We start from the raw sequence: 23,946 nt of genomic DNA, 5'->3' as shown, positions 1-23,946 counted from the left end.
TGCACCACCCGCAACCGCAGGGTTTCCCCAGAGGGTGGTGCTGTCTGCCCAACGCATCACCGGGGGGCATAATACCTGCCCTCCAGGAAACCTACAACACCCGATGTCACAGGAAGGCCAAACAGATCATCAAGGACATCAACCACCCGAGCCACGGCCTGTTCACCCCGTTATCATCCAGAAGCCGAGGTCAGTACAGGTGCATCAAAGCTGGGACCGAGAGACTGAAAGGCAGCATCTATCACTAGCCGGATTCCACCTGGTTACACAACCCTGCACCTTGGAGGCTGCTGCCCTACGTACATAGACCTGGAATCACTAGTCACTTTAAAAAATGTTTGCATACTGCTTTACTCATCTCATATGTATATACTGTATTCTATTCTACTGTATGTTAGTCAATGCCACTCCGACATTTCTCAATCTAATATTTATACAGTAGCAGTCAAAAGTTTGGACACACCTACTCATTCAAGGGTTTCTTTTGTTTAGATTTTCTACAGTGTAGAATAATAGTGAAGACATCAAAACCATAAAATAACACAAATGGAATCATGTAGTAACCAAAAAAGGGTTAAATCAATATAGATGTTATATTTGAGATTATTCAAAGTAGCCACTCTTTACCTTGATGACTGCTTTGCACATTCTTGGCATTCTCTTAACCAGCTTCATGAGGTAGTCACTTGGAATGCATTTCAATTAACAGGTGTGCCTTGTTAAAAGTTCACTTGTGGAATTTCTTTCCTTCTTAATGCATTTGAGCCAATCAGTTGTGTTGTGACAAGGTAGGGATGGTATACAGAAGATAGGGCTATTTGGTAAACTACCATATTATGGCAAGAACAGCTCAAACAAGCAAAGAGAAACGACAGTTCATCATTAGTTTAAGACATGAAGGTCAGTCAATCTGTAAAATTTCCAGAACTTTGAACGTTTCTTCAAGTGCAGTCGCAAAAAACATCAAGCGCTATGCTGAAACTTGCTCTCATGAGGACCGCCACAGGAAAGGAAATTACAGCCCAGATAAATGCTTCACAGAGTTCAAGTAAAAGACGCATCAACTGTTCAGAGGAGACTGCGTAAATGAGTCCTTCATGGGTCAAATTGCTGCAAAGAAACCACTACTAAAGGACACCAATAAGAAGAAGAGACTTGCTTGGGCAAAGAAAAACACAAGCAATGGACATTAGACCAGTGGAAATCTGTCCTTGGTCTGGTGAGTCCAAATCACAGATTTTTGGTTCCAACCGACGTATCTTTGTGAGACGCAGAGTAGGTGAACGGATGATCGCCGCATTTGTGGTTCCCACCGAGAAGCATGGAGGTGGTGTGATGGTACTTCGCTGGTGACACTGTCCGTGATTAATTTAGAATTCAAGGCACACTTGCAACCACAGCATTCTGCAGTGATACGCCATCCCATCTGGTTTGCGCTTAATGGGACTATCATTTGTTTTTCAACAGGACAATAACCCAAAACCCACCTCCAGGCTGGGTAAGGGATATTTGACCAAAGGTGATGGAGTGCAGCATCAGATGATCTGTCCTCCACAATCACCCGACCTCAACCCAATTGAGATGGTTTGGGATGAGTTGCATCGCAGAGTGAAGGAAAAGCAGCCAGCAAGTGCTCAGCATGTGGGGGAACTCCTTCAAGACTGTTGGAAAAGCATTCCAGGTGAAGCTGGTTGAGAGAAAGCCAAGAGTGTACAAAGCTGTCAAGGCAAAGGGTGGCTACTTGGAAGAATCTAAAATATATTTTGATTTGTTTAACACTTTTTTGCTTACTACATGATTCCATGTGTTATTTCTAGGGATGCACGATATAGTCGGTGAACATATCGTAATCGGACGATATTAGCTAAAAATGCCAACATCGGCCCGATGTCTAGTTTAACGCTGATATGCAAAATCGATAAAGCTTACGTGCATAACTATATAACACGGATAAGAGCATCTTCGTATATAATTTAGTTACATGACGTAAATACGCCATGTAAAATGTTGCGCTACGCTAGCATTCCTAACCTAGCCCACAATGTCTGCTGTGTGGATTGAGCAGTCAAAGTCGAGCAGTCATTTGAAAGAGTAAGAACATTTCAACGAGACAACCCAAAAGGCAAAATCCATTAACGCCAAGATAATGGATTTCATTTCCCTTGACAATCAACCGTTCTCTGTCGTGGGTGATGTTGGCTTTAGCCGACTGGTCGAGCACCCTATTTTGGGGAGGGGGGGTACTATTTTTCAGATGTTGCCCTACCGGAGTTACACAGTAATAGCGTGCGTCTCTGCCATTAGCTTCACGACTGACATTTGGACCAGCGATATCAGCCCCATGAGCATGCAGAGTCTGATAGCACAGTGGGTCGTCGAGGATTTCATACTGAGGAAAGTCGTATTGCATGCTCATGAATATGCTGGTTGTCATACCGCTGCTGCCATTTCAATGGCATTTGAGAACATGTTTTAAACATGAACACACTACCTAGCTCCATTCGAACTACTGACTGGAGAAATAAGCTCATCAACTGAGCCTGCAGCAGACGCAATTCCCTCTGTCATGGAATTGAAACGCCTGCTCAACAAAACTGACAGGGATGTAAACAAAATGTGCCCAACATTTGAGATAAGCTTTTTGTGCGTATGGAACATTTCTGGGATTTGTTTATTTCAGCTCATGAAACCAACACTTTACCTGTTGCGTTTATATTTTTTATTCAGTGTAGAATTCCTAATTCTAACGCCGCCGATTCTGTCACGTCAGTGGAGTGCACATGCCGATTCTGACTTCGTCAATACTAAGATAACCAGTTAGCTAGCAGCTAAAGTGTAACGTTAGATAGCCCCTTTTCCCGATGAGGCGGATGTTTTTACTGGCCCACATTGTCGAATTAAACAGTTGCCCTTGACAACGGTTTGCCCTGGCAACAAAACTGCCCACACAGGCTATGAAAAAGCAATTCGGTGGCATTCTCTCTTTACTGTGTCGCCACCATGCTATGTACAAGGACCGCTACTTCGATGCAGACAAGAAACAGGGTTTACCTGAAATGTTACATACACAGCTGGACAAGATGGAAACGGACACAGTGACAGTGTGCACCAAGGAAGAGGCCACGGACAGAGAGCTGAAACTTCACTGCTTGACATGTATGATGCAATCCTGGTTGAATGAAACGACTGAACAATGAAACAGCACAGTAAGTAAGTGAAAGAAATAGGTTTTGATGATGTTTTACTGGTAATGGGGACATACATAAATGCCAACAAAATACATTTTTGGTCAGTGTGTGTAACCTTTATTTAACTAGGCAAATCAGTTAAGAACAAATTCTTACTTACAATGGACGGCCAAACCCGGATGACGCTGGGCCAATTGTGTGCTGCCCTATGGGACTCCCAATCACAGCCAGATGTGATACAGCCTGCATTCTAACCAAGGGACTGTAGTGACGCCTCTTGCACTGAGACGCAGTGCCATAGACCGATGCATCCATGCGTGTGTTAACTATTTAACTGTACTAGAAGGCTTAAAAGGCCGCTAAAATTTTAGATAAATCGGCATCGTTTTTTTCGGCTTTGAAAATATCGGATATCGGTATCGGCGTTTCACTAGTTATTTCATAGTTTAATGTCTTCACTATTGTTCTACAATAGAAAAACCCTTGAAGTAGGTGTCCAAACTTTTTGACTGGTTCTGTAGGTCAATAAACACGGTATCAGTTACTGAAAAAGTGCACCACACACACGTTTGACTTTGGAGAGATGCTTATCTTATCACACATCCCGAGTGGCGCAGCGGTCTAAGGCACTGCATTGCAGTGCTAGAGGCGTCACTACAGACCCTGGTTCGTTCCCAGGCTGTGTCACAACCAGCCGTGATCTGGAGTCCCATAGGGCGGTGCACATTTGGCCCAGTGTCGTCTGGGTTAGGGGAGGCCGTCATTGTAAATAATAATTTATTATTAACTGACTGACTTGTCTAGTTAAATAAAGGTTACATTTAAAAAATCAATTTAAAAAAATTCTTTGACTGTAGGCTAATTGAGAGTATCACTGGATACTTGGGGAAAATGACTTCTCCTTTAGTCAAATGGAGATGATTGGGTAAGGGTGTTTGATGGCAGAGTTCAAAAGGATTACATTTCAGTCATTTAGATGACAATCTTTTCCAGTGTAGCTTACAGTTACTGCATTCTTCTTAAGATAGCTAGGTGGGACAACCACATCTCAGTCATAGTAAGTACATTTTTCCTCAATAAAATAGCTATCAGCAAAGTCAGTGCTAGTCGGGGAAAGAAATATGCTAGTTTATGTTCACGAAAGGCAAGGGTGTTAATTTTAGATTTTTTTTTATGGGGGGGGGGGGGGATTTCCCATGCGCAGTTTTACCTCTACTGTTAACTCAACTGGTGAGACGGTCTTCTGATGGCTCCAAAAGTATTTAGCTGATCATTCAATTTACCCAAGAGCGAAATTCACTCTATACTCAATGTTATTTGGGGGGGGGGGGGGGGGGCATCAAATGCCCTTGACGTCAAATACTGAGTAGTACCCAGCTGTGCGTAACCAGTAGGCTTTTGTTGGCCTGGTGTATCGCGTGAGTCAGTGGCTTTATTCCAGGGCGTCGCTGTGCTACGCCCATACCAGTCGGCACACTAACGCTGGTCCAGGGCGTTACGATAACCAATGATGCTTGAACAGCTAGCTAGCACAAACTCTCTCTAGCACAAACTCTCTAGCACACACTAGCTAGCACAAACTCTCTCTAGCACGCACTAGCTAGCACACACTAGCTAGTACCCATCTTCTAATTCTAAACGTAATTTCACCACCTGTGCTGTTGGTGGCGGTTACGCACCATCTTCTCTGGCACCATTCAACATCCTGTCTGAGTTCGTATGTCTCATAGCATCTGTGGAGTGAGAAGGCATCTGCTGCAGCCAGACCCTATTGCAAATAGTTGAAATCCAGATGAGTACATTCTGTTATTACAGCATGTTCAAGCCGTAACCAGACGGAGTTCCCCCCCACCTTCAGTCTCATAAGACCGAGACGTATCAAGATAATATGTTTGAGTTGCATCACTACCCTTCTCATACAGCCTTAATAAAGTGTTTTAACATTCCAAACCTTTGAGTCCAATAACTTAACTTTAGCCCTCCTTCCTCCTCCCAGACCTATCCAGTCAGTGATGACCCTCCTTCCCCCTCCCAGACCTATCCAGTCAGTGATGATGACCCTCCTTCTAGAGGTCGACCGATTAGGATTTTTCAAGCCGATACCGATTATTGGAGGACCAAAAAAAGCTGATACCGATTAAAATCGCCCGATTTTTAATTTTTATTTGTAATAATAACAATTACAACAATACTGAACAAACACTTATTTTAACTGAATATAATACATCAATAAAATACATTTAGCCTCAAATAAATAATGAAACATGTTCAATTTGGTTTAAATAATGCAAAAACGAAGTGTTGGAGAAGAAAGTAAAAGTGCAATATGTGCCATGTAAGAAAGCTAACGTTTAAGTTCCTTGCTCAGAACATGAGAACATATGAAAGCTGGTGGTTCCTTTTAACATGCGTCTTCAATATTCCCAGGTAAGAAGTTTTAGGTCGTAGTTATTATAGGAATTATAGGACTATTTCTCTCTATATGATTTGTATTTCATATACCTTTGACTATTGGATGTTCTTATAGGCACTTTAGTATTGCAAGTGTAACAGTATAGCTTCCATCCCTCTCCTCGCTCCTACCTGGGCTCGAACGAGGAACACATCGACAACAGCCACCCTCGAAGCAGCGTTACCCATGCAGAGCAAGGGGAACAACTACTCCAAGTCTCAGAGCGAGTGACGTTTGAAACGCTATTAGCGCGCACCCCGCTAACTAGCTTGCCATTTCACATCGGTTACACCAGCCTTATCTCGGGAGTTGATAGGCTTGAAGTCATAAACAGCGCAATGCTTGAAGCATTGCGAAGAGCTGCTGGCAAAACGCACGAAAGTGCTGTTTGAATGAATGCTTACGAGCCTGCTGGTGCCTACCATCGCTCAGTCAGACTGCTCTATCAAATCATAGACTTAATTATAACATAATAACACACAGAAATACGAGCCTTAGGTCATTAATATGGTCGAATCCAGAAACTATCATCTCGAAAACAAAACGTTTATTCTTTCAGTGAAATACGGAACCGTTCCATATTTTATCTAACGGGTGGCATCCATACGTCTAAATATTCCTGTTACATTGCACAACCTTCAATGTTATGTCATAATTACGTAAAATTCTGGCAAATTAGTTCGCAACGAGCCAGGCGGCCCAAACTGTTGCATATACTCTGACTCTGCGTGCAATGAACGCAAGAGAAGTGACACAATTTCACCTGGTTAATATTACCTGCTAACCTGGATTTCTTTTAGCTAAATATGCAGGTTTAAAAATATTTTTAAAAATACTTCTGTGTGTTGATTTTAAGAAAGGCATTGATGTTTATGGTTAGGTACACGTTGGAGCAACGAGTCCTTTTTCACGAATGGGCACCGCATCGATTATATGCAACGCAGGACACGCTAGATAAACTAGTAATATCATCAACCATGTGTAGTTATAACTAGTGATTATGATTGATTGATTGTTTTTTATAAGATAAGTTTAATGCTAGCTAGCAACTTACCTTGGCTTCTTACTGCATTCGCGTAACAGGCGGGCTCCTCGTGAGGCAGGTGGTTAGACGTTGGACTAGTTAAGTCGTTGGACTAGTTAAGCGTAAGGTTGCAAGATTGAATCCCTGAGCTGACAAGGTAAAAATCTGTCGTTCTGCCCCTGAACAAGGCAGTTAACCCACCGTTCCTAGACCATCATTGAAAATATGAATATGTTCTTAAGTGACTTGCCTAGTTAAATAAAGGTGTGAAAAAATAAATAAATAATAATATTCGGCAAAATCGGCATCCAAAATTACCGATTGTTATGAAAACTTGAAATCGGCCCTAATTAGTCAGCCATTCCGATTAATCGGTCGACCTCTACCTTCTTCCCCCTCCCAGGCCTCTCCAGTCAGTGATGACCCTCCTTCCCCCTCCCAGACCTATCCAGTCAGTGATGATGACCCTCCTTCCCCCTCCCAGACCTATCCAGTCAGTGATGATGACCCTTCTTCCCCCTCCCAGACCTATCCAGTCAGTGATGATGACCCTTCTTCCCCCTCCCAGACCTATCCAGTCAGTGATGACCCTCCTTCCCCCTCCCAGACCTATCCAGTCAGTGATGATGACCCTTCTTCCCCCTCCCAGACCTATCCAGTCAGTGATGATGACCCTTCTTCCCCCTCCCAGACCTATCCAGTCAGTGATGACCCTCCTTCCCCCTCCCAGGCCTCTCCAGTCAGTGATGATCCTTCTTCCCCCTCCCAGACCTATCCAGTCAGTGATGATGACCCTCCTTCCCCCTCCCAGACCTATCCAATCAGTGATGATGACCCTCCTTCCTCCTCCCAGACCTATCCAGTCAGTGATGACCCTCCTTCCCCCTCCCAGACCTGTCCAGTCAGTGATGACCCTCCTTCCCCCTCCCAGACCTGTCCAGTCAGTGATGACCCTCCTTCCTCCTCCCAGACCTATCCAGTCAGTGATGACCCTCCTTCCCCCTCCCAGACCTGTCCAGTCAGTGATGACCCTCCTTTCCCCTCCCAGACCTCTCCAGTCAGAAATAACTTACTTGGAGGCCAGGTCACCCACAGTGGGCACGTTGACCTCTGAGTCACTGTGCGCCCCTTCATCCTCCTCGTCCCCCACCATCCTGAGGAAGAGAGAAGGAGAGAACACCGTGTCACAACGGTGACCTTCTATGCAACGGCCTTGGAGATTGGGTTACGTGCCAGTTTAGATGGCCCACCCCACCCACACTGTATGCCGACTGGGCAGAAACTCATCCACACGCACGTACACACACAACCTGCACTGCAAGAATTGAGGTGCCCTGTGAGAGCAGGCCAATCTGCTATCGAAATTGTATCTAATCCGGGGTGAACATATTCTCTACAAAAATGATCAAATTATAGTCTCTTTTCTACGTCACATTAGTCTGGGATCTAGGGACTGTTCACACACATTAAAGCAGGATGACGCCAAACAGAGCAGAGCAGAGTTTCTTCTCAGGCCAAGTCAATCACAAATCTCTGCTGTCAACAAATGTGAATATTTGACTCCAGAAAAGTAGTTTTTTGGTTTGCCCAGAACTAAGATTATGTAGTGTGAAGAGTCCAACTGTCATTTTCAACATGTAATATGTAATAGGCCTAACTAATTGAATAAATTAATACGATTATGAGGTATTCGTAAACAAAAAAGTAAAAAACTGGAAATACTGGATAACATTGTATATGGGAAGCCATTTTGACATTCGTTGGGTAACTATGTCATTACCTGTTCATGAGAATGAATTGCATCGTGCTTTACACATTGAATGGGGCAACTCACCTGTTGTAGGGCGTGCTGGGCTCGTCGATCTTCATCAACCCATAGTCCTTGTCTGCCGGGTGGTACGTGGCCAGGATGTTCATCTCGTCCCATTTCTGTGACTTCTTCCTGAAAGAATGGGTCCAGAGATGAGCTCAGGGTGGTACTCAAAACCAACCAGATATTACACTAGAGACCTGGCAGATTTAATCTAGGACTACACAGTGACCCAGTTCACTCCCGTAGTATATTTCGGGAACACAAACAAGGCAGCAATTAAATTTAAAAAAGGGTATTATGTACAATTAAATGATTCATTGTTTGGAAAATGACAGTGTACAGAGGTTGGTCACTTCACCTTCAGCATGATGCTGATCGAGCGAGTGGGAAGAAATGCTTCACAAATGTACTTTCCCCAGGTACAAATTGTAGGCTCTCTCGGCTTCTGGCTGGAGTTGGCACCTTCAATAACACCGCTGTCTGGACTTGGAGACAGTGCCAAATACAGCCGTTAAACTGTCTCTACTGGCGCGCCCCTCTCTCCCTTTGTCAAAGTAGCCAGCCTCCCGGACGTGTTTATGGAGGCTGAGGCCTGCATCATGGTAGAGAGGGGCGGGGGGAATAAATCTGCTCCCTGCTGCAGTAATCCTGCAGAGCCATCGCTAGCTGCTCACACACACTCAATAAGTCAGGCACACAGCAGGCAGTTTGACTGTCGATGGCACTGGGCTAAATCAATGGGAGACATGCCCTGTACAGCTGTGTCTCACACTAAAATGGCACATCATGGGATGAGGCACATATCAATACTGCTCAGTCAGGCTTGCTGAGGTAGGCCGGCTCTTAACCACTGTTTCATAACATATATAACCCATGGGATACACGTAAGAAACCAATGTAAGCTAGTGAAGACAAAACATAAAACGATATCATTACATGAAACTGTCAGAGACATACAGTGAGCTCCAAAAGTATTGGGACAGTCACACATTTGTTGTTGTTTTGGCTCTGTACTTCAGAAATTATATAAATGACCGAGATTAAAGGGCACACGGTCAGCTTTAACTTGAAGGGATTAACAGTTTAGAACAGTTTGGAAATTACAGCACTTTTTGTACATTGGTACCCTATCATGGGGGGGGGACTAAGGTATTGGGACAAATGCACTTAAACTCAGCAAAAAAAGGACCCTGCCTTTCAAAGATAATTCGTAAAAACTCATACAATCCCAAATAACTTCACAGATCTTCATTGTAAAGGGTTTAAACACTGTTTCCCATGCTTGTTCAATGACCCATAAACAATTAATGAACATGCACCTGTGGAACGGTCGTTAAGACACTAACAGCTTACAGACAGTAGACAATTAAGGTCACAGTTATGAAAACTTAGGACACTAAAGAGGCCTTTCTACTGACTCTGAAAAACACCAAAAGAAAGATGCCCAGGGTCCCTGCTCATCTGCGTGAACGTGTCTTAGGCATGCTGCAAGGAGGCATGAGGACTGGAGATGTGGCCAGGGCAATAAATTACAATGTCCGTACTGTGAGACGCCTAACACTGCGCTACAGGGAGACAGGACGGACAGCTGATTGTTCTCGCAGTGGCAGACCACGTGTAACACCGGCACAGGATCGATAGATCCGAACATCACACCTGCGGGACAGGTACAGGATGGCAACAACAACTGCCCGAGTTACACCAGGAACGCACAATCCCCCATCAGTGCTCAGACTGTCCGCAATAGGCTGAGAGAGGCTGGACTAAGGGCTTGTAGGCCTGTTGTAAGGCAGGTCCTCACCAGACATCACCGTCAACAACGTCGCCTATGGGCACAAACCCACCGTCACTGGACCAGGCAGGACTGGCAAAAAGTGCTCTTCACTGACGAGTCGTGGTTTTGTCTGCAAGACAGGAATGTTAGTGTTCTGCCATGGCCATCGAAGAGCCCGGATCTCAATCCCATTGAGCACGTCTGGGACCTGTTGGATCGGAGGGTGAGGGCTAGGGCCATTCCCCCCAGACATTTCCGGGAACTTGCAGGTGCCTTGGTGGAAGAGTGGGGTAACATCTCACAGCAAGAACTGGCAAATCTGGTGCAGTCCATGAGGAGGAGATGCACTGCAGTACTTAGTATCTGGTGTGCCCACCAGCTGCATTGACTGTTACTTTTGATTTTGACCCCCCCTCCTTTGTTCAGGGACACATTCAATTTCTGTTAGTCACATGTCTGTTGAACTTGTTCAGTTTATGTCTCAGTTGTTGAATCTTATGCTCATACAAATATTTACACATGTTAAGTTTGCCGAAAATAAATGCAGTAAACAGTGAGGACAATTCGTTTTTTTGCTGAGTTTATATGCGTCTTAAAGTAGTCAAAAGTTTAGTATTTGGTCCTATATTTCTAGCATGCAACATTTACATCAAGCTTGTGACTCTACAAACTTTGGGGATGCATTTGCAGTTTGTTTTGGTTGTGTTTCAGATGATTTTGTGCCCAATAGAAAGAATGTATTGTAATTAAGAATAGAATGTTTCTAAACCCTTCAACATGAATGTTGATGCTACCATAATTATGGATTATCCTGAATGAATCATAATAATGATGAATGATAAAGTCAGAGGCATAATTATCATACCCAAAAAAACACTTCCCTGTTATTGTGATGGTGAGAGGTTAGCATGTCTTGGGGGGTATGATATTTGTGCGTGTGTATTTTTCTCATTCATCATTATTCATTCAGGATTATACGTAATCATGGTAGCATCCACATTAATGTAGAAGTGTTTAGAAACATTCTATTCTTATTTCCAATAAAAGTGACTCTAAAATGACAAAATACATTACTTACAATGAATTTCTATTGGGCACAAAATCATCTGATCACAAGCTTGATGTAATCATTGCGTGCTATGAATATGAGACCAAATACTAAACTTTTGACTACTTGAGTACACAAGTGAATGTCCCAATACTTTGTCCCCTAAAATGGGCTATGTACAAAAAGTGCTGTAATTTCTAACCGGTTTACCCAATATGGATAAAAATACCTTCAAATTAAAGCTGACAGTCTGCACTTTAACCTCATAATCATTGTATTATTTCAAATCCAAAGTGTTGGGAGTACAGAGTCAAAACAATAACAGAAATCTGTCACTGTCCAAATAGGGTTGGAGCTCACTGTATTCATGGAAATTACAAGTTAACAGTTACTTTTTAAACTTCCCCAACCCTAGTTTGATGCGTCTACATTCACCAGACTTTGAACCCTACCTTTATGGACAATTTCTAAATCATTTAAAACAGAAGCCAAACCAGTGTGACTGCATCTGGGCCAGGGAAGATAGGGAGTTTTGTCTGTATGTGAGGAGTGTTGAAAAGCCAGTAGAGGAGAGGAGCCAGTTTCACTGCTCTAAAATGTCTGTACGTCAGTCTGTGTATTTCTGCGTCTGTCTTTATCCTTCTGTATGTGTGAGGGGGTTGGTTATACAACACATCCCAGACACTGCCAGCCAGCCTGGCCTGATTTACAGTACACAGCACCCGTGCAAATCCACTCAAGACCTGACGCAGCCAGTCAGAAGAAAATGTTTATAAAAAAATACATAATGGAATGACAACAACCACCTCTTTTGGTAAAAAAAAAACCCAGCCCTATTACTACTTCTGTTATTCTTATTCGTATTTATTACTATTTTTCAACTGCATTGTTGGTTAGGGGCTCGTAAGTAAGCATTTCACTGTAAGGTCTACTACACCTGTTGTATTCGGCGCATGATGTGACCAATAACATTTGATTTGAGAAAGGACGCTATTTGACACTCCCATTCAGTGTGTGTGCAGTGAGCATCTCTTGGAGAGGCCAACAGCTGGGTACATCCCTCTAAAAAATAAAGTGGAGAGGTGAACTACACTATCAGAGAGCATACTCTAAGACAAGCAGTGTGTTAAAGAGCGCTCTGGTCTATGCTTTCCAGCCGTGGTCCCGTGTGGCTCAGTTGGTAGAGCATGGGGCTTACAAAAACGCCAAGATCGTGGGTTCGATTCCCACAGGGTACAAAAACATATGCACTCTACTGTAAGTCGCTCTGGATAAGAGCGTCTGTTAAATTACTCAAATGTAAAAATGTGTTTGTACAAATCTGAGCACACTAAAGTCAATATAGAGAGTATTAGGGACTTGGAGAGGTGGGGAAAGCCTAGAAATCCACTCATGTTGAGGTAAATATGTTGTAAAATAAAAAATAAAATGTTTTTGCTTGAACCCAGTGAAGCCCATTGTCAAGGGACTGCAGTGCCCATTTGATCTACTATACTGGAGCAGGAAGTAGGCTACTATACAGGTTGCTCCTATGGTATTTTCTCCCCACTGTATCAAAAGTCATGATAGTCGATGCATGTCCCTCAACCCACTCATGAAATGGTCAGATTGGGCATCTAAGACAGTGGAGGAGAGATAGAGTTTCATGGAACCATGGCTGTGACTCAGTTAAAAGTCATTGACTATAATGAATAATGAATGACTGAGCTTGGGGTCCATGCATCAATGTTGACTGATTAGTGACTGCAATGAAATGGCTTACATTGAAATTGAGAAGATGCTTGACTATTGTTTACGGGGCACCAATAGTCATTACCCATGACACTTTCTAGAACTCCATGGCAGGAAGTTGTGATTGTTTGGACTCTGGACAGGTGCAGAGTGGACAAATGCTTTGTGACAGCAATACGGATATTTGGAAAGCTGGGTCAGGATATCCCCTTGGGGCTGTATAATGAATTGAAAGCTCCAGTCTTTTCTGTCCCCTTTGGGAAACACAAGAGATGGCAACACAGCCTAGCGGTTAAGAGCGTTGGGCCAGTAATAGAAAGGCCGCTGGTTCGAATCCCCAAGCCGAAGAAAAATCTGCCCTTGACCAATGCAGTTAACCCCCAACAACAACTGCTCCCCGGGCGCCAATGACATGGATTAAGGCAGTCGTCATCGTCCCCCGCCTCACCTCTCTGATTCAGAGGGGTTGGGTTCAATGCAGAAGACATATTTCAGTTGAATGCATTCACTTGGACAACTGACTAGGTACCCCTTACCCTTTCCACTCTTACCAGTGTTCCATCCAACCGTTTCACACGAATAAAGTACATGTCGGATTTTAAACAAAATGTTACGACAGGCCTGATGGAAAAAGCTAATTTAAAATCGGTACATTTTCCATATATTCTAGGCAAGGTAGGATCCTTTTGTGTTGGTCAAATGAATCATGCGAGAAAAGGCAGTGGAAACCGCAAATATTGATATAACAAGCAGTAAACTTCCATGATATGTTGCGTGGTCCTCCCATTACAACTCAGTAAAGCATGCAGTTTATTAGGCACACTGTTTTAGTTGCAACAAGTCAATTTGATGGAAAAGTACCTCATGCGGAAAAATGTGCATATTGTTTTTATGCAGGTTTTATTATATCTGCATGAAAATCTGCCACCAACTGGAGGAAAACCTAGCAACAGATAGGAACACGTTTCCCCAAACAATACATGATTTAAAGAATGAGAAACTGTCAGTCTCTACGGGGGTGACACAGGGTTCAATTCTCGGGCCGACTCTTTTCTCTGTATAGATCAATGTCGCTCTTGCTGCTGGTGATTCTCTGATCCACCTCTACGCAGACGACACCATTCTGTATACTTCAGGCCCTTCTTTGGACACTGTTAACTAACCTCCAGACGAGCTTCAATGTCATACAACTCTCCTTCCGTGGCCTCCAACTGCTCTTAAACGCTAGTAAATCTAAATGCATGCTTTTCAACCGATCGCTGCCCGCACCCGCCCGCCCGACTACTATGGACAGCTCTGACTTAGAATATGTGGACAACTACAAATATCTAGGTGTCTGGTTAGACCGTAAACTCTCCTTCCAGACTCACATTAAGCATCTCCAATCCAAAATTAAATCTATAATCGGCTTCCTATTTCGCAACAAAGCATCCTTCACTCATGCTGCCAAACATACCCTCGTAAAAATGACTATCCTACCGATCCTTGACTTCGGCGATGTCTTTTATAAAATAGCCACCAAAACTCTATTCAGCAAATTGGATCCAGTCTATCACAGTGCCATCCGTTTTGTCACCAAAGCCCCATATACTACCCACCACTGCGACCTGTATGCTCTCGTTGGCTGGCCCTCACTTCATATTCGTCGCCAAACCCACTGGCTCCAGGTCATCTATAAGTCTTTGCTAGGTAAAGCCTCGCCTTATCTCAGCTAACTGGTCACCATAGCAGCACCCACCGTAGCACGCGCTCCAGCAGGTATATCTCACTGGTCACCCCCAAAGCCAATTCCTCCTTTGGCCGCCTTTCCTTCCAGTTCTCTGCTGCTAATGACTGGAACGAACCGCAAAAATCACTGAAGCTGGAGACTCATATCTCCATCACTAGCTTTAAGCACCAGCTGTCAGAGCAGCTCACAGATCACTGCACCTGTACACAGCCCATCTGTAAATAGCCCATCCAACAACCTCATCCCCCATACTGTTATTTATTTTGCTCCTTTGCACCCCAGTATCTTTACTTGCACACTCATCTTCTGCACATTTATCACTCCAGTGTTTAATTGCTATATTGTTATTATTTTGCCACTATGGCCTATTTATTGCCTTACCTCCCTGATCTTACTACATTTGCACACATTGTATACAGACTTTTTCTATTGTATTATTGACTGCATGTTCGTTTACTCCATGTGTAACTCTGTGTTGTTGTTTGTGTTGCACTGCTTTGCTTTATCTTGGCCAGGTCGCAGGTGTAAATGAGAACTTGTTCTCAACTAGCCTACCTAGTTAAAAAAAGGTGAAATAAAATAAAAATATATATCTAGAAAAGCATGGGAAAATTCCACTGCTGTGGCAATGAGACTAACATAGATACAATTCCGATAGCTTTAGTTGATTCATTGTTCCTTCAGCACAGCAAACTGAATGTAGTAATCTAACCTTGAGACGGTATAGCCAAATAGTGTTGGTGTTTAAGGACAAAGTACTTAATATGTGGCTAGTTTCACCATAACAATAGCATGGAATCATGTGGTAAGCAAAAAAAAGTGCTAAATAAATATATTTTATATTTGAGATTCTTCAAAGTGAAAAGCTGTCTTGGTATTCTCTCAACCAGTTGTCATCCAGGGTGACATTTATTTTCCAAGCTATGGCACACAATATTTTACATACAGCAGGTTTTTAAAGGACCAAAGAGTTGTAATCTGCTTTGTGGTTTTATTTTTGCCATGGGAAAAAACGTTGCGACAATGGTATCTTCCCGGCTCTACTGCTCATCCATCAAATTTAAATCTGATTTTGACTGAAAGTAGTATCCTAATACGGACAGATGGCTTAAGCAAAAATTTGGGAAAGAGCTTAAAAAGAGTCATGATGAGAAAATAAGCCATGTGTGTGGTTTTGGTTTGTGAGGACTGTTAGAGAGACGGGATACAAACAACACCCTATGAGTTCTGGTGCTGAAGGGGTGTGTGCATGCAGCTGTCTGCGCGTGTTCTTGTTTGTTTGCTACAGACATAGCTTGAACTGAAGGAGTAGGCTACAGTGCAGCCAGTCGTGCTGGTCTCATCCCACTACATTTGAAGAAAGAGAATTGTTCAGGAAATCTTTTTACCCATTTCCTACAGAGAGACTATTTTGGTATCAACACAGAACTGGCTGGGAATGGAATTCACTGATAAATAGGCCATACAAGGACGGCAGTTTCACATGGACGGGAAGTTATGAGTCTCATAGTAGGTTATATGAAGGCTAGCCACCTAACACCATAAATGGACTATATAAATCACAAGCAATGAATTATTTAAACTCAAACAACCTCCATCTCTATCCACCTGTGCATCTTCACATGGACCACCAGATCTTCATTAAAAAGACAAGCTGGAATTGAGAAAACAACACTCATGTTGCAATTAGCCACGGTGTATTTCCTAGTGGTATCATTTGAGCAACTGAACAGCTCAAAAGGACTAGCTCACTGACAGTTTAATGTGCAAAGTGAATTAGATCAATGCCTGACTTCAGGCATAAACTCACCACAGTTCTGACAAACCCAGAGGGCCAATGTGTAAATATAACATTACAGCTTGGGATGTGGAAGTCAGTGCCTTGACAGCAGATACTCTCACTGATGGCACTCTAGGCACTAAGGGTGGAGTGTACAGTAAGCTACCATCCAGCTTCCACATTTACCCACAGTCTTAGAAACTAAACTGTATAGGACAGTCTGTGCCCACCACACAATGGTAAATGAGTCTATAATTTACAGGTCTGAATCCTTCAGCTACTGCTGTACATCATGTGTGTGATGGATGGTAGGAATGGGTAACTTGCTGGCTAACATACCTGATGCCAACATAATATTTCTTAAATCTTAACTAATTACTAAAATCGTCTCTGGGTTTAAACATATCTGTAGGAAAAAAAACACTTCCAAATTGTTTGTTTGCGCTGGTAAAAATGTCTGTGGCTAGACTATTATTTGGCTAGCTAGCCAGTCAACCCATTCATCACCCACCTTTAAAAACAGCTAACATCAGTGAGTTGGCTGATGAAATGTACGCGTGATTACAGGTGTGAAACCGGATAAAATATCAACTGACATCGACAAGTAGATATTTGGGACGTTGCTAACGTTAGCTAGGTAACATAGCTAGCCAATGTTACCTTCTCGGGCAAACTAGCTAGCAAATTGGCTAGCCAACATTAACTGGTAAGTTTACAGTCCTAGTGAGAACAATATGAGTGAATTGGAAAGCAAGCATGACAACTGACTTGCTAACGTTAGCTAGGTAGTTAGCATTATGTACTACCTGGCACATTGCTGACGAGTTCACGTTAGCTAGCAAGTCCATAAAGTTTTCAGCCAGGGCAGCACCCAACGCAGAGCAAGCTAAGCTAACGTTACCTAGACTGTCGGTGTCAACAAGAAACTAAGCTAGCTAACTGACTGTCTACTCACTGTTGGTCATCTTCCAGAAGTCCAGGATCCACTTGTTCTGGAGTCTCTACTGGCACTTCTTCGGCTGGGCCCACTTTGATGCCCGTCCCGCTGTTCTTGTTCTTCAGAATACCTTTTATCGGCCGGGGAGCTGCCATTTCCACAAGCGCTAGGTCACTCACTGGAGAGTGGTTGTCAATTATCAAAACTAGCTAGTACGCGATGCACCTTAATTTTGTGCCCTTTGCTTTTATAATTCAAAAGACAAACCCCGATTAGGCTACAACTGTTCCTGCACTCCAAACTCCCGGTTGTCTCATAAACACGATCAACTTCACCGCTGAAAGTATTTGGCATGCCCCCGACGCCGCACGCTGTTTTGTCTGTGGCGACCACTGAAGTATAGGTAGCGACTAGCGGCAAAAAGCAGCAGTCGCCGACAGTCGTCACTAGTTACCACAAGCACAAAGTCATAAACCCCGCCCGTTTCTACAATTCCTCTTCTTAAAATCTGATTTTAATCTAACCCTAATCCCTTAACCCTAACTATAGCCACACTGCCAACCTTATGCCTAACCTTACATTAGGATCAAAAAGCTTTCATTTTCATGAATTTTTACGATATAAACCATTTTGATTTTATGGCTGTGGTAACTAGTGACAACCGTCGCCGACACCCCCTTATTTTTTATCATCGCGAGAATATAGAGTTGCTATAACAACGCTTTCTTCACAGTGACCTGCAAAGGTAGCCATACTTATTGTGGCACTCAGGGTTATAATTCAGGGGTGGGCAACTTTTTCTCCATCCCTAGCAAACACAGCGGATTAATCCAATTGCATTTTAAAATGAAGATCATGATTAGGTGATTATTGGACTCAGGTGTGTTAGCTGGGGCTGGGCAAAACTGTGACAACAATCAGGTCCTTGAGGACTGGAAATGCCCACCCCTGGGTTATACGCATACTCCAGTTTAATAAACTATATATGCCTAACGGCTCAAAATAATGGCTGGAATGACGCAAATGCAATGGCATCAAACACATAGAAACCATGTGTTTGATACCATTCCACCTTTTCCGCTCCAGCCATTACTACGAGCCCGTCCTCTCCAATTAAGATGCCACCAACCTCTGTGATTTGTATACACAGACATACAGCGCATTCGGAAAGTATTCTTCGGTAATACTTTTTCCATATTTTGTTACGTTACAGCCTTTTTATAAAATTGATTAAATAAACATTTTCCCTCATCAATCTACATACAATATCCCATAACGACAAAGCGAAAACAGGTTTATAGACATTTTTGCAAAAGTATTAAAAATGAACAACAGAAATACCTTATTTACATAAGTATACAGACCCTTTGCTATGAGACTCGAAATTGAGTTCAGGTGCATCCTGTTTCCATTGATCATCCTTGAGATGTTTCTACAACTTGATTGGAGTCCACCTGTGGTAAATTCAATTGATTGGACATGATTTGGAAAGGCACACACCTGTCTATATAAGGTCCCACAGTTGACAATGAATGTCAGAGCAAAAACCAAGCCATGAGGTCGAAGGAATTGTCCGTAGAGCTCTGAGACAGGATTGTGTCGAAGTACAGATCTGGGGATGGGTACCAAAAAATGTCTACAGCATTGAAGGTCCCCAAGAACACAGTGGCCTCCATCATTCTTAATGACAGAGCTCCAGAGTTCCTCTGTGGAGATGGGAGAACATTCCAGAAGGACAACATCTCTGCCCCACTCCACCAATCAGGCCTTTATGTTTGAGTGGCCAGACAGAAGCCACTCCCCAGTAAAAGGCACAACAGGCCGCTTGGAGTTTGCCAAGAGGTCCCTAAAGGACTCTGACCATGAGGAACAAGATTCTCTGGTCGATGAAAACAAGCTTGAACTCTTTGGCCTGAATGCCAAGCGTCACGTCTGGAGGAAACCTGGCACCATTCATATGGTGACGCGTGGTTGTGGCAGCATCATGCTGTGGGGATTTTTTTCAGGGACTGGGAGACGAGTCAGCATCGAGGGAATGATTAACGGAGCAAAGTACAGAGAGATCTATGATGACAACCTGCTCCAGAACGCTCAGGAGGTTCATGTGACCAATACGATTTGATTTGATTGCTGTCCTGCCTGAGCATTCAAAATACACTTTTGGTGGTCTATCAGGGGAAATGTATGGGATTCAAAAGTATCCCATACATTGAAGTAAATTTGAAGTTGTCAAATATAAATAGTAAAGTACAGATAGCCAAAAAATGTACATAAATACCACTGCCAGATCACAACAAACTGAACAGAAACTGGAGATAAATTATGGTTAGGGACAAATCAACCTTACGACCACTAGGTGTCATTGTATACCCATAGATCAAATTGATTTCATATTTTTGTAAGATATATATATATATATTTGCAAAACATACAAACGACAGCATACAGACACCCACAAACATCAACGACATCACACCTGCCCAGACCCACCTGATCACACCCCCATCTCCATCATACTCCTCTGTAAACTGGTCATCTCTGTATACCCGTCGCAAGACCCACTTAGTTCTCACTCCCCCCTATTTGAGATATCTACTGCAGCCCTCATCCTCCACATACAACACCCGTTCTGTCAGTCACATTCTGTTTAAGGCCCCCAAAGCACACACATCTCTGGGTCGCTCGTCTTTTCAGTTCGATGCAGCTAGCAACTGGAACGATCTGCAACAAACACTCAAACTGGACAGTTTAATCTCCATCTCTTCATTCAAAGACTCAATCATGGACACGCCTCTACTGATAGTTGTGCTTGCTTTGCATGAAGTATTGTTGTCTCTACCTTCTTGTCCTTTGGGCTGTTGTCAGTGCCCAATAATGTTTATACCATGTTTTGTGCTGCTACCATGTTGTTATGTTGTGTTGCTACCGTGCTGTGTTGTCATGTGTTGCTTCCTTGCTATGTTGTTGTCTTAGATCTCTCTTGTCGTGATGTGTGTGTTGTCCTATATTTATATTTGATTCATTTCTTAATTTTTTATCCCAGCCTCCGTCCCCGCAGGAGGCCGTTTGCCTTTTGGTACGCCGTCATTATAAATAAGAATTTGTTCTTAACTGACTTGCCTAGTTAAATAAATAAATAAACATCAACGACATCTCACCTGCCCAGACCTACCTGCTCACAACCCCATCTCCAGCGCCAGCATTACTCTCCGCCACATGGCCTCAAACTGCACAATTATGTATGTCTCTGTTGCCCAACGCACTTTCAACATTTAGATAACAAAGCATTTTACCTTTCCATTGTGTTTAACTATGGCGGATTTGTTGATTTCCAGTTTTTGTATACTTTCTTTTCAAGACGATTGACGAGAAAAGTATCGTCCAACCATTCAGGTATATCACTGCACCCTCATATGCCATGTCTTGAATTATGCAGACAGATGGATTAAAAGTTAATTTACATTGTAATACCACTGACAGACAACTTTTTAACTTAATTTTACACTAAAGACATGACTGCCATTGTGCAGTAGAATTAGGGAATTTTGGCTCTAGTATAATAAATGATATACACTAGTTTATACTGGATTAAGTGTACATTTTTGTTAACTGAAATTTAGTTTAAAAAATATGTTCCAACATTCCCTCCATCTTGTGTCAATATCAGTTATTTTTAAGTCTTGGTTTCAATCGTTTATATTTTCTTCTAAGAGATTGTCAGTTGGATAGGCTCTCTGCAAGGTTTTGTATATCTTACTTATTATATGACTATCCTTTTCTGACACAAATAGAATTCTCCTCAAGATTCCTCTGGTGTCCAATAGGATCAAATCAAGTTTATTTTATATAGCCCTTCGTACATCAGCTAATATCTCGAAGTGCTGTACAGAAACCCAGCCTAAAACCCCAAACAGCAAGCAATGCAGGTGTAGAAGCAGGTGTAGAAGCACCAGGATTCCCCTCAAGATTGCTCTGGTGTCCAATAGGATTCCCCTCAAGATTGCTCTGGTGTCCAATAGGATTCCCCTCAAGATTCCTCTGGTGTCCAATAGAATTCCCCTCAAGATTCCTCTGGTGTCCAACAGGATTCCCCTCAAGATTGCTCTGGTGTCCAATAGGATTCCCCTCAAGATTCATCTGGTGTCCAATAGGATTCCCCTCAAGATTGCTCTGGTGTCCAAAAGATTTCAAATAGAAATCTCATGATCTAAAACTTTTAAATTGCATGTATTTGAAAATATCTATATTGGTCAGTCTAAAATTGTCATGAAAATGCATGTATTTCCTGTTACCAAGTAATTTAGGGTTAATGTTCTTAGCTTTATCCTTTGAAAATAAACACTTAAAAAGATGATGTGGATGAGCATGCTCATCTTCAATATGTACCCATTGTTCCTCTTTAGTGCATTTAACTATATGTCGCAAGTGTGACGACCCTCCCACTCTGTCTGCCGTATTCTCTCTTTGTTCTTGTTTCCTTATTAGGATGCCGGTGGGCGGAGTTGGAAGGGTCGTCAGCTACATGGTGTCTCCCAGGATAAATACACCACTTCCCCATTCATGGAGGAGACTCTCTCCATGCAGACACGTCATAGATTTTGTTGTGGCTTTTTGTGGCTTTTTGGTTGTTTGCTTTAGCACCTTTCAACACACCGCATTATCACATTTATGGAAGCAAAACACTCACTTACATTACTGATTACTTCCTTATCTCCACGTTGTCTCCCTTTTGTTACGGGCTTTGAGCCAGTTCGTGACACAAGTACAGTAAAAGCCTTGGGTGGTGAGTTAGAAAGTTAAAATCTCCCTCAAACCTACGAAGATGTAAAACTTTACTTTTTATTCTATGATTTATTTGCCCATATAAAGTCTGTAATGACCTAGTATACTTTTTTAAAGGAATGTCTTCGGATGGGGTGATTGGTATTACAGAGAATAAATATAAAAACTTTGGGAGCCATGCCATTCTGAAGAGGTTTATTCTACCTGTAAGATTTAATGGAAGATTGTTCCATTTAATTAGATCTATTTATATAATATCTTGTTGAGTAATGGGATAAAGTTATCTTTATATATTTGTTCAGGGGTGAAACTTTCACTGGGGAAGGGGATGGGAGACGGGGACATGTCCCCCTCACTTTCTGAAATTGCATTTTTGTCCCCCCCAGTTGTATCATTGGAATGTGATACAAAACAGGGCAACATTGTGCTTTAGGACCATGTGGACGCCTCCGAGCGGTTGGGTAGGCTGTTTGGAGAGTTTATCCGACTGAAAAATTGAATAATTATGTCCCCCCCACTTCTAAAACCCCCTGTATTTGTTGTTTGTTGTCACGTATTTTAAGCATCCTATTTGATATTTTTTGTGGTCCACTTAAAGGATTGCTGTAGATCATGAGTTATTATTTTATTTTTCCTATTGCCATTATTTATTTATTTTCACTTTAATTTTATATCCTGAGATTTTAGAGTATTCTGAAAATATTTTTTGGCAAATGGGGCATTGAGTTTTCAATATTGGTCAGGTATATCAGGAGATCATCTGCAAATAAGATTAGTTTATATTCCTGTTTACCAATATTTTTTATGTTTAGGTCCTGTCTAATTCATTCTGCAAGTGGTTCAATTGCCAGTGCAAACAGGAGGGGGGAGAGAGTACATCCCTGTTTTGTGCCCCTTTCTAGTAGTTTCAACCAGATAATTTATTATTTGTGTATATTTTTGCTTTAGAACATTTCTATACAATTTTTATTAAATGTATTATTTCAGCTGGAAAGTTGAAAGATTCAAAAGTTTTGAATAGAAAATGCCATTCAAGACGGTGGAAAGTATTTTCAGCATCAACAGCCATTATTGATGAATCTCTATCTTGTTTTTTTTGTATATTTTATTAAACTGAAACATGTTCTTGTATTTGTTTGTATTTGTCTCCAGATTGTCTCCAGATTTTCCTGCTTTTAATATAACTGAAATAACTGTTTGATACATGGAACGAGGAAGCACTACATTTAAATTTAGTGTGTTGTTATTTGTGTAAATAGGGGCGCTACTTTAATCCAAAATGTTGAATAGAATTATTTGGGAAAGCTGTCCATTCCTGGTGCTTTTCTCCAGAGGAATGTTTTAACTGTGTCTAATATTTATTTTTGGGTGATCTGTTTTTAGTGATTATTTTTTGTCTGTTGATAATTGCTTCAGGGTTATTGAGTCTAAGAAGGCTATAGGATCCGTACAACTGTTGTTTAATTCTGCTTTATATAGATTTTCATAGAAGCTTTTAAAATTGTCATGGATCATGTTGTTGTTTCTAATTAACGCATTTGTATACTTATCTTTTAAAATTATAACTGGTTTGGTGTGTATTCGTTTTGTGAGGGTGGCGAGATGTTTACCAGGTTTATTTGCCATTAAGTAGTATGCTTTATTTTAGTTTAACCTGTAATTGATGGCTCTCATCAAAAGTAAAAGGT

General features: G+C 42.1%; 1 protein-coding gene across 2 annotated transcripts in view; it reads right to left on the bottom strand.

Annotated features, from left to right (window-relative positions):
- Positions 1–17,874, bottom strand: part of ppp1r2 (protein phosphatase 1, regulatory (inhibitor) subunit 2) — a 32,853-nt gene extending 14,979 nt beyond the window's left edge. Inside the window, exons 1-3 of one of the 2 annotated variants that reach the window (XM_039000764.1) lie at positions 17,495–17,874; positions 8,499–8,606; positions 7,738–7,818 (exon numbers count right to left, since the gene is read on the bottom strand). In XM_039000764.1, coding sequence (XP_038856692.1) covers positions 7,738–7,818; positions 8,499–8,606; positions 17,495–17,631 — 326 coding nt within the window. In that variant the 5' untranslated portion in view covers positions 17,632–17,874. The remainder of the gene's footprint in view (positions 1–7,737; positions 7,819–8,498; positions 8,607–17,494) is intronic. The other variant, XM_039000765.1, reaches the window with a different exon arrangement.
- Between the last annotated feature and the right edge of the window lie 6,072 nt (positions 17,875–23,946).

This window comes from Salvelinus namaycush, chromosome 9 (assembly GCF_016432855.1).
Source record: "Salvelinus namaycush isolate Seneca chromosome 9, SaNama_1.0, whole genome shotgun sequence".
NCBI classification, from domain to species: Eukaryota; Metazoa; Chordata; class Actinopteri; order Salmoniformes; family Salmonidae; genus Salvelinus; species Salvelinus namaycush.
This window is presented reverse-complemented; position numbering and strand designations above follow the sequence as displayed.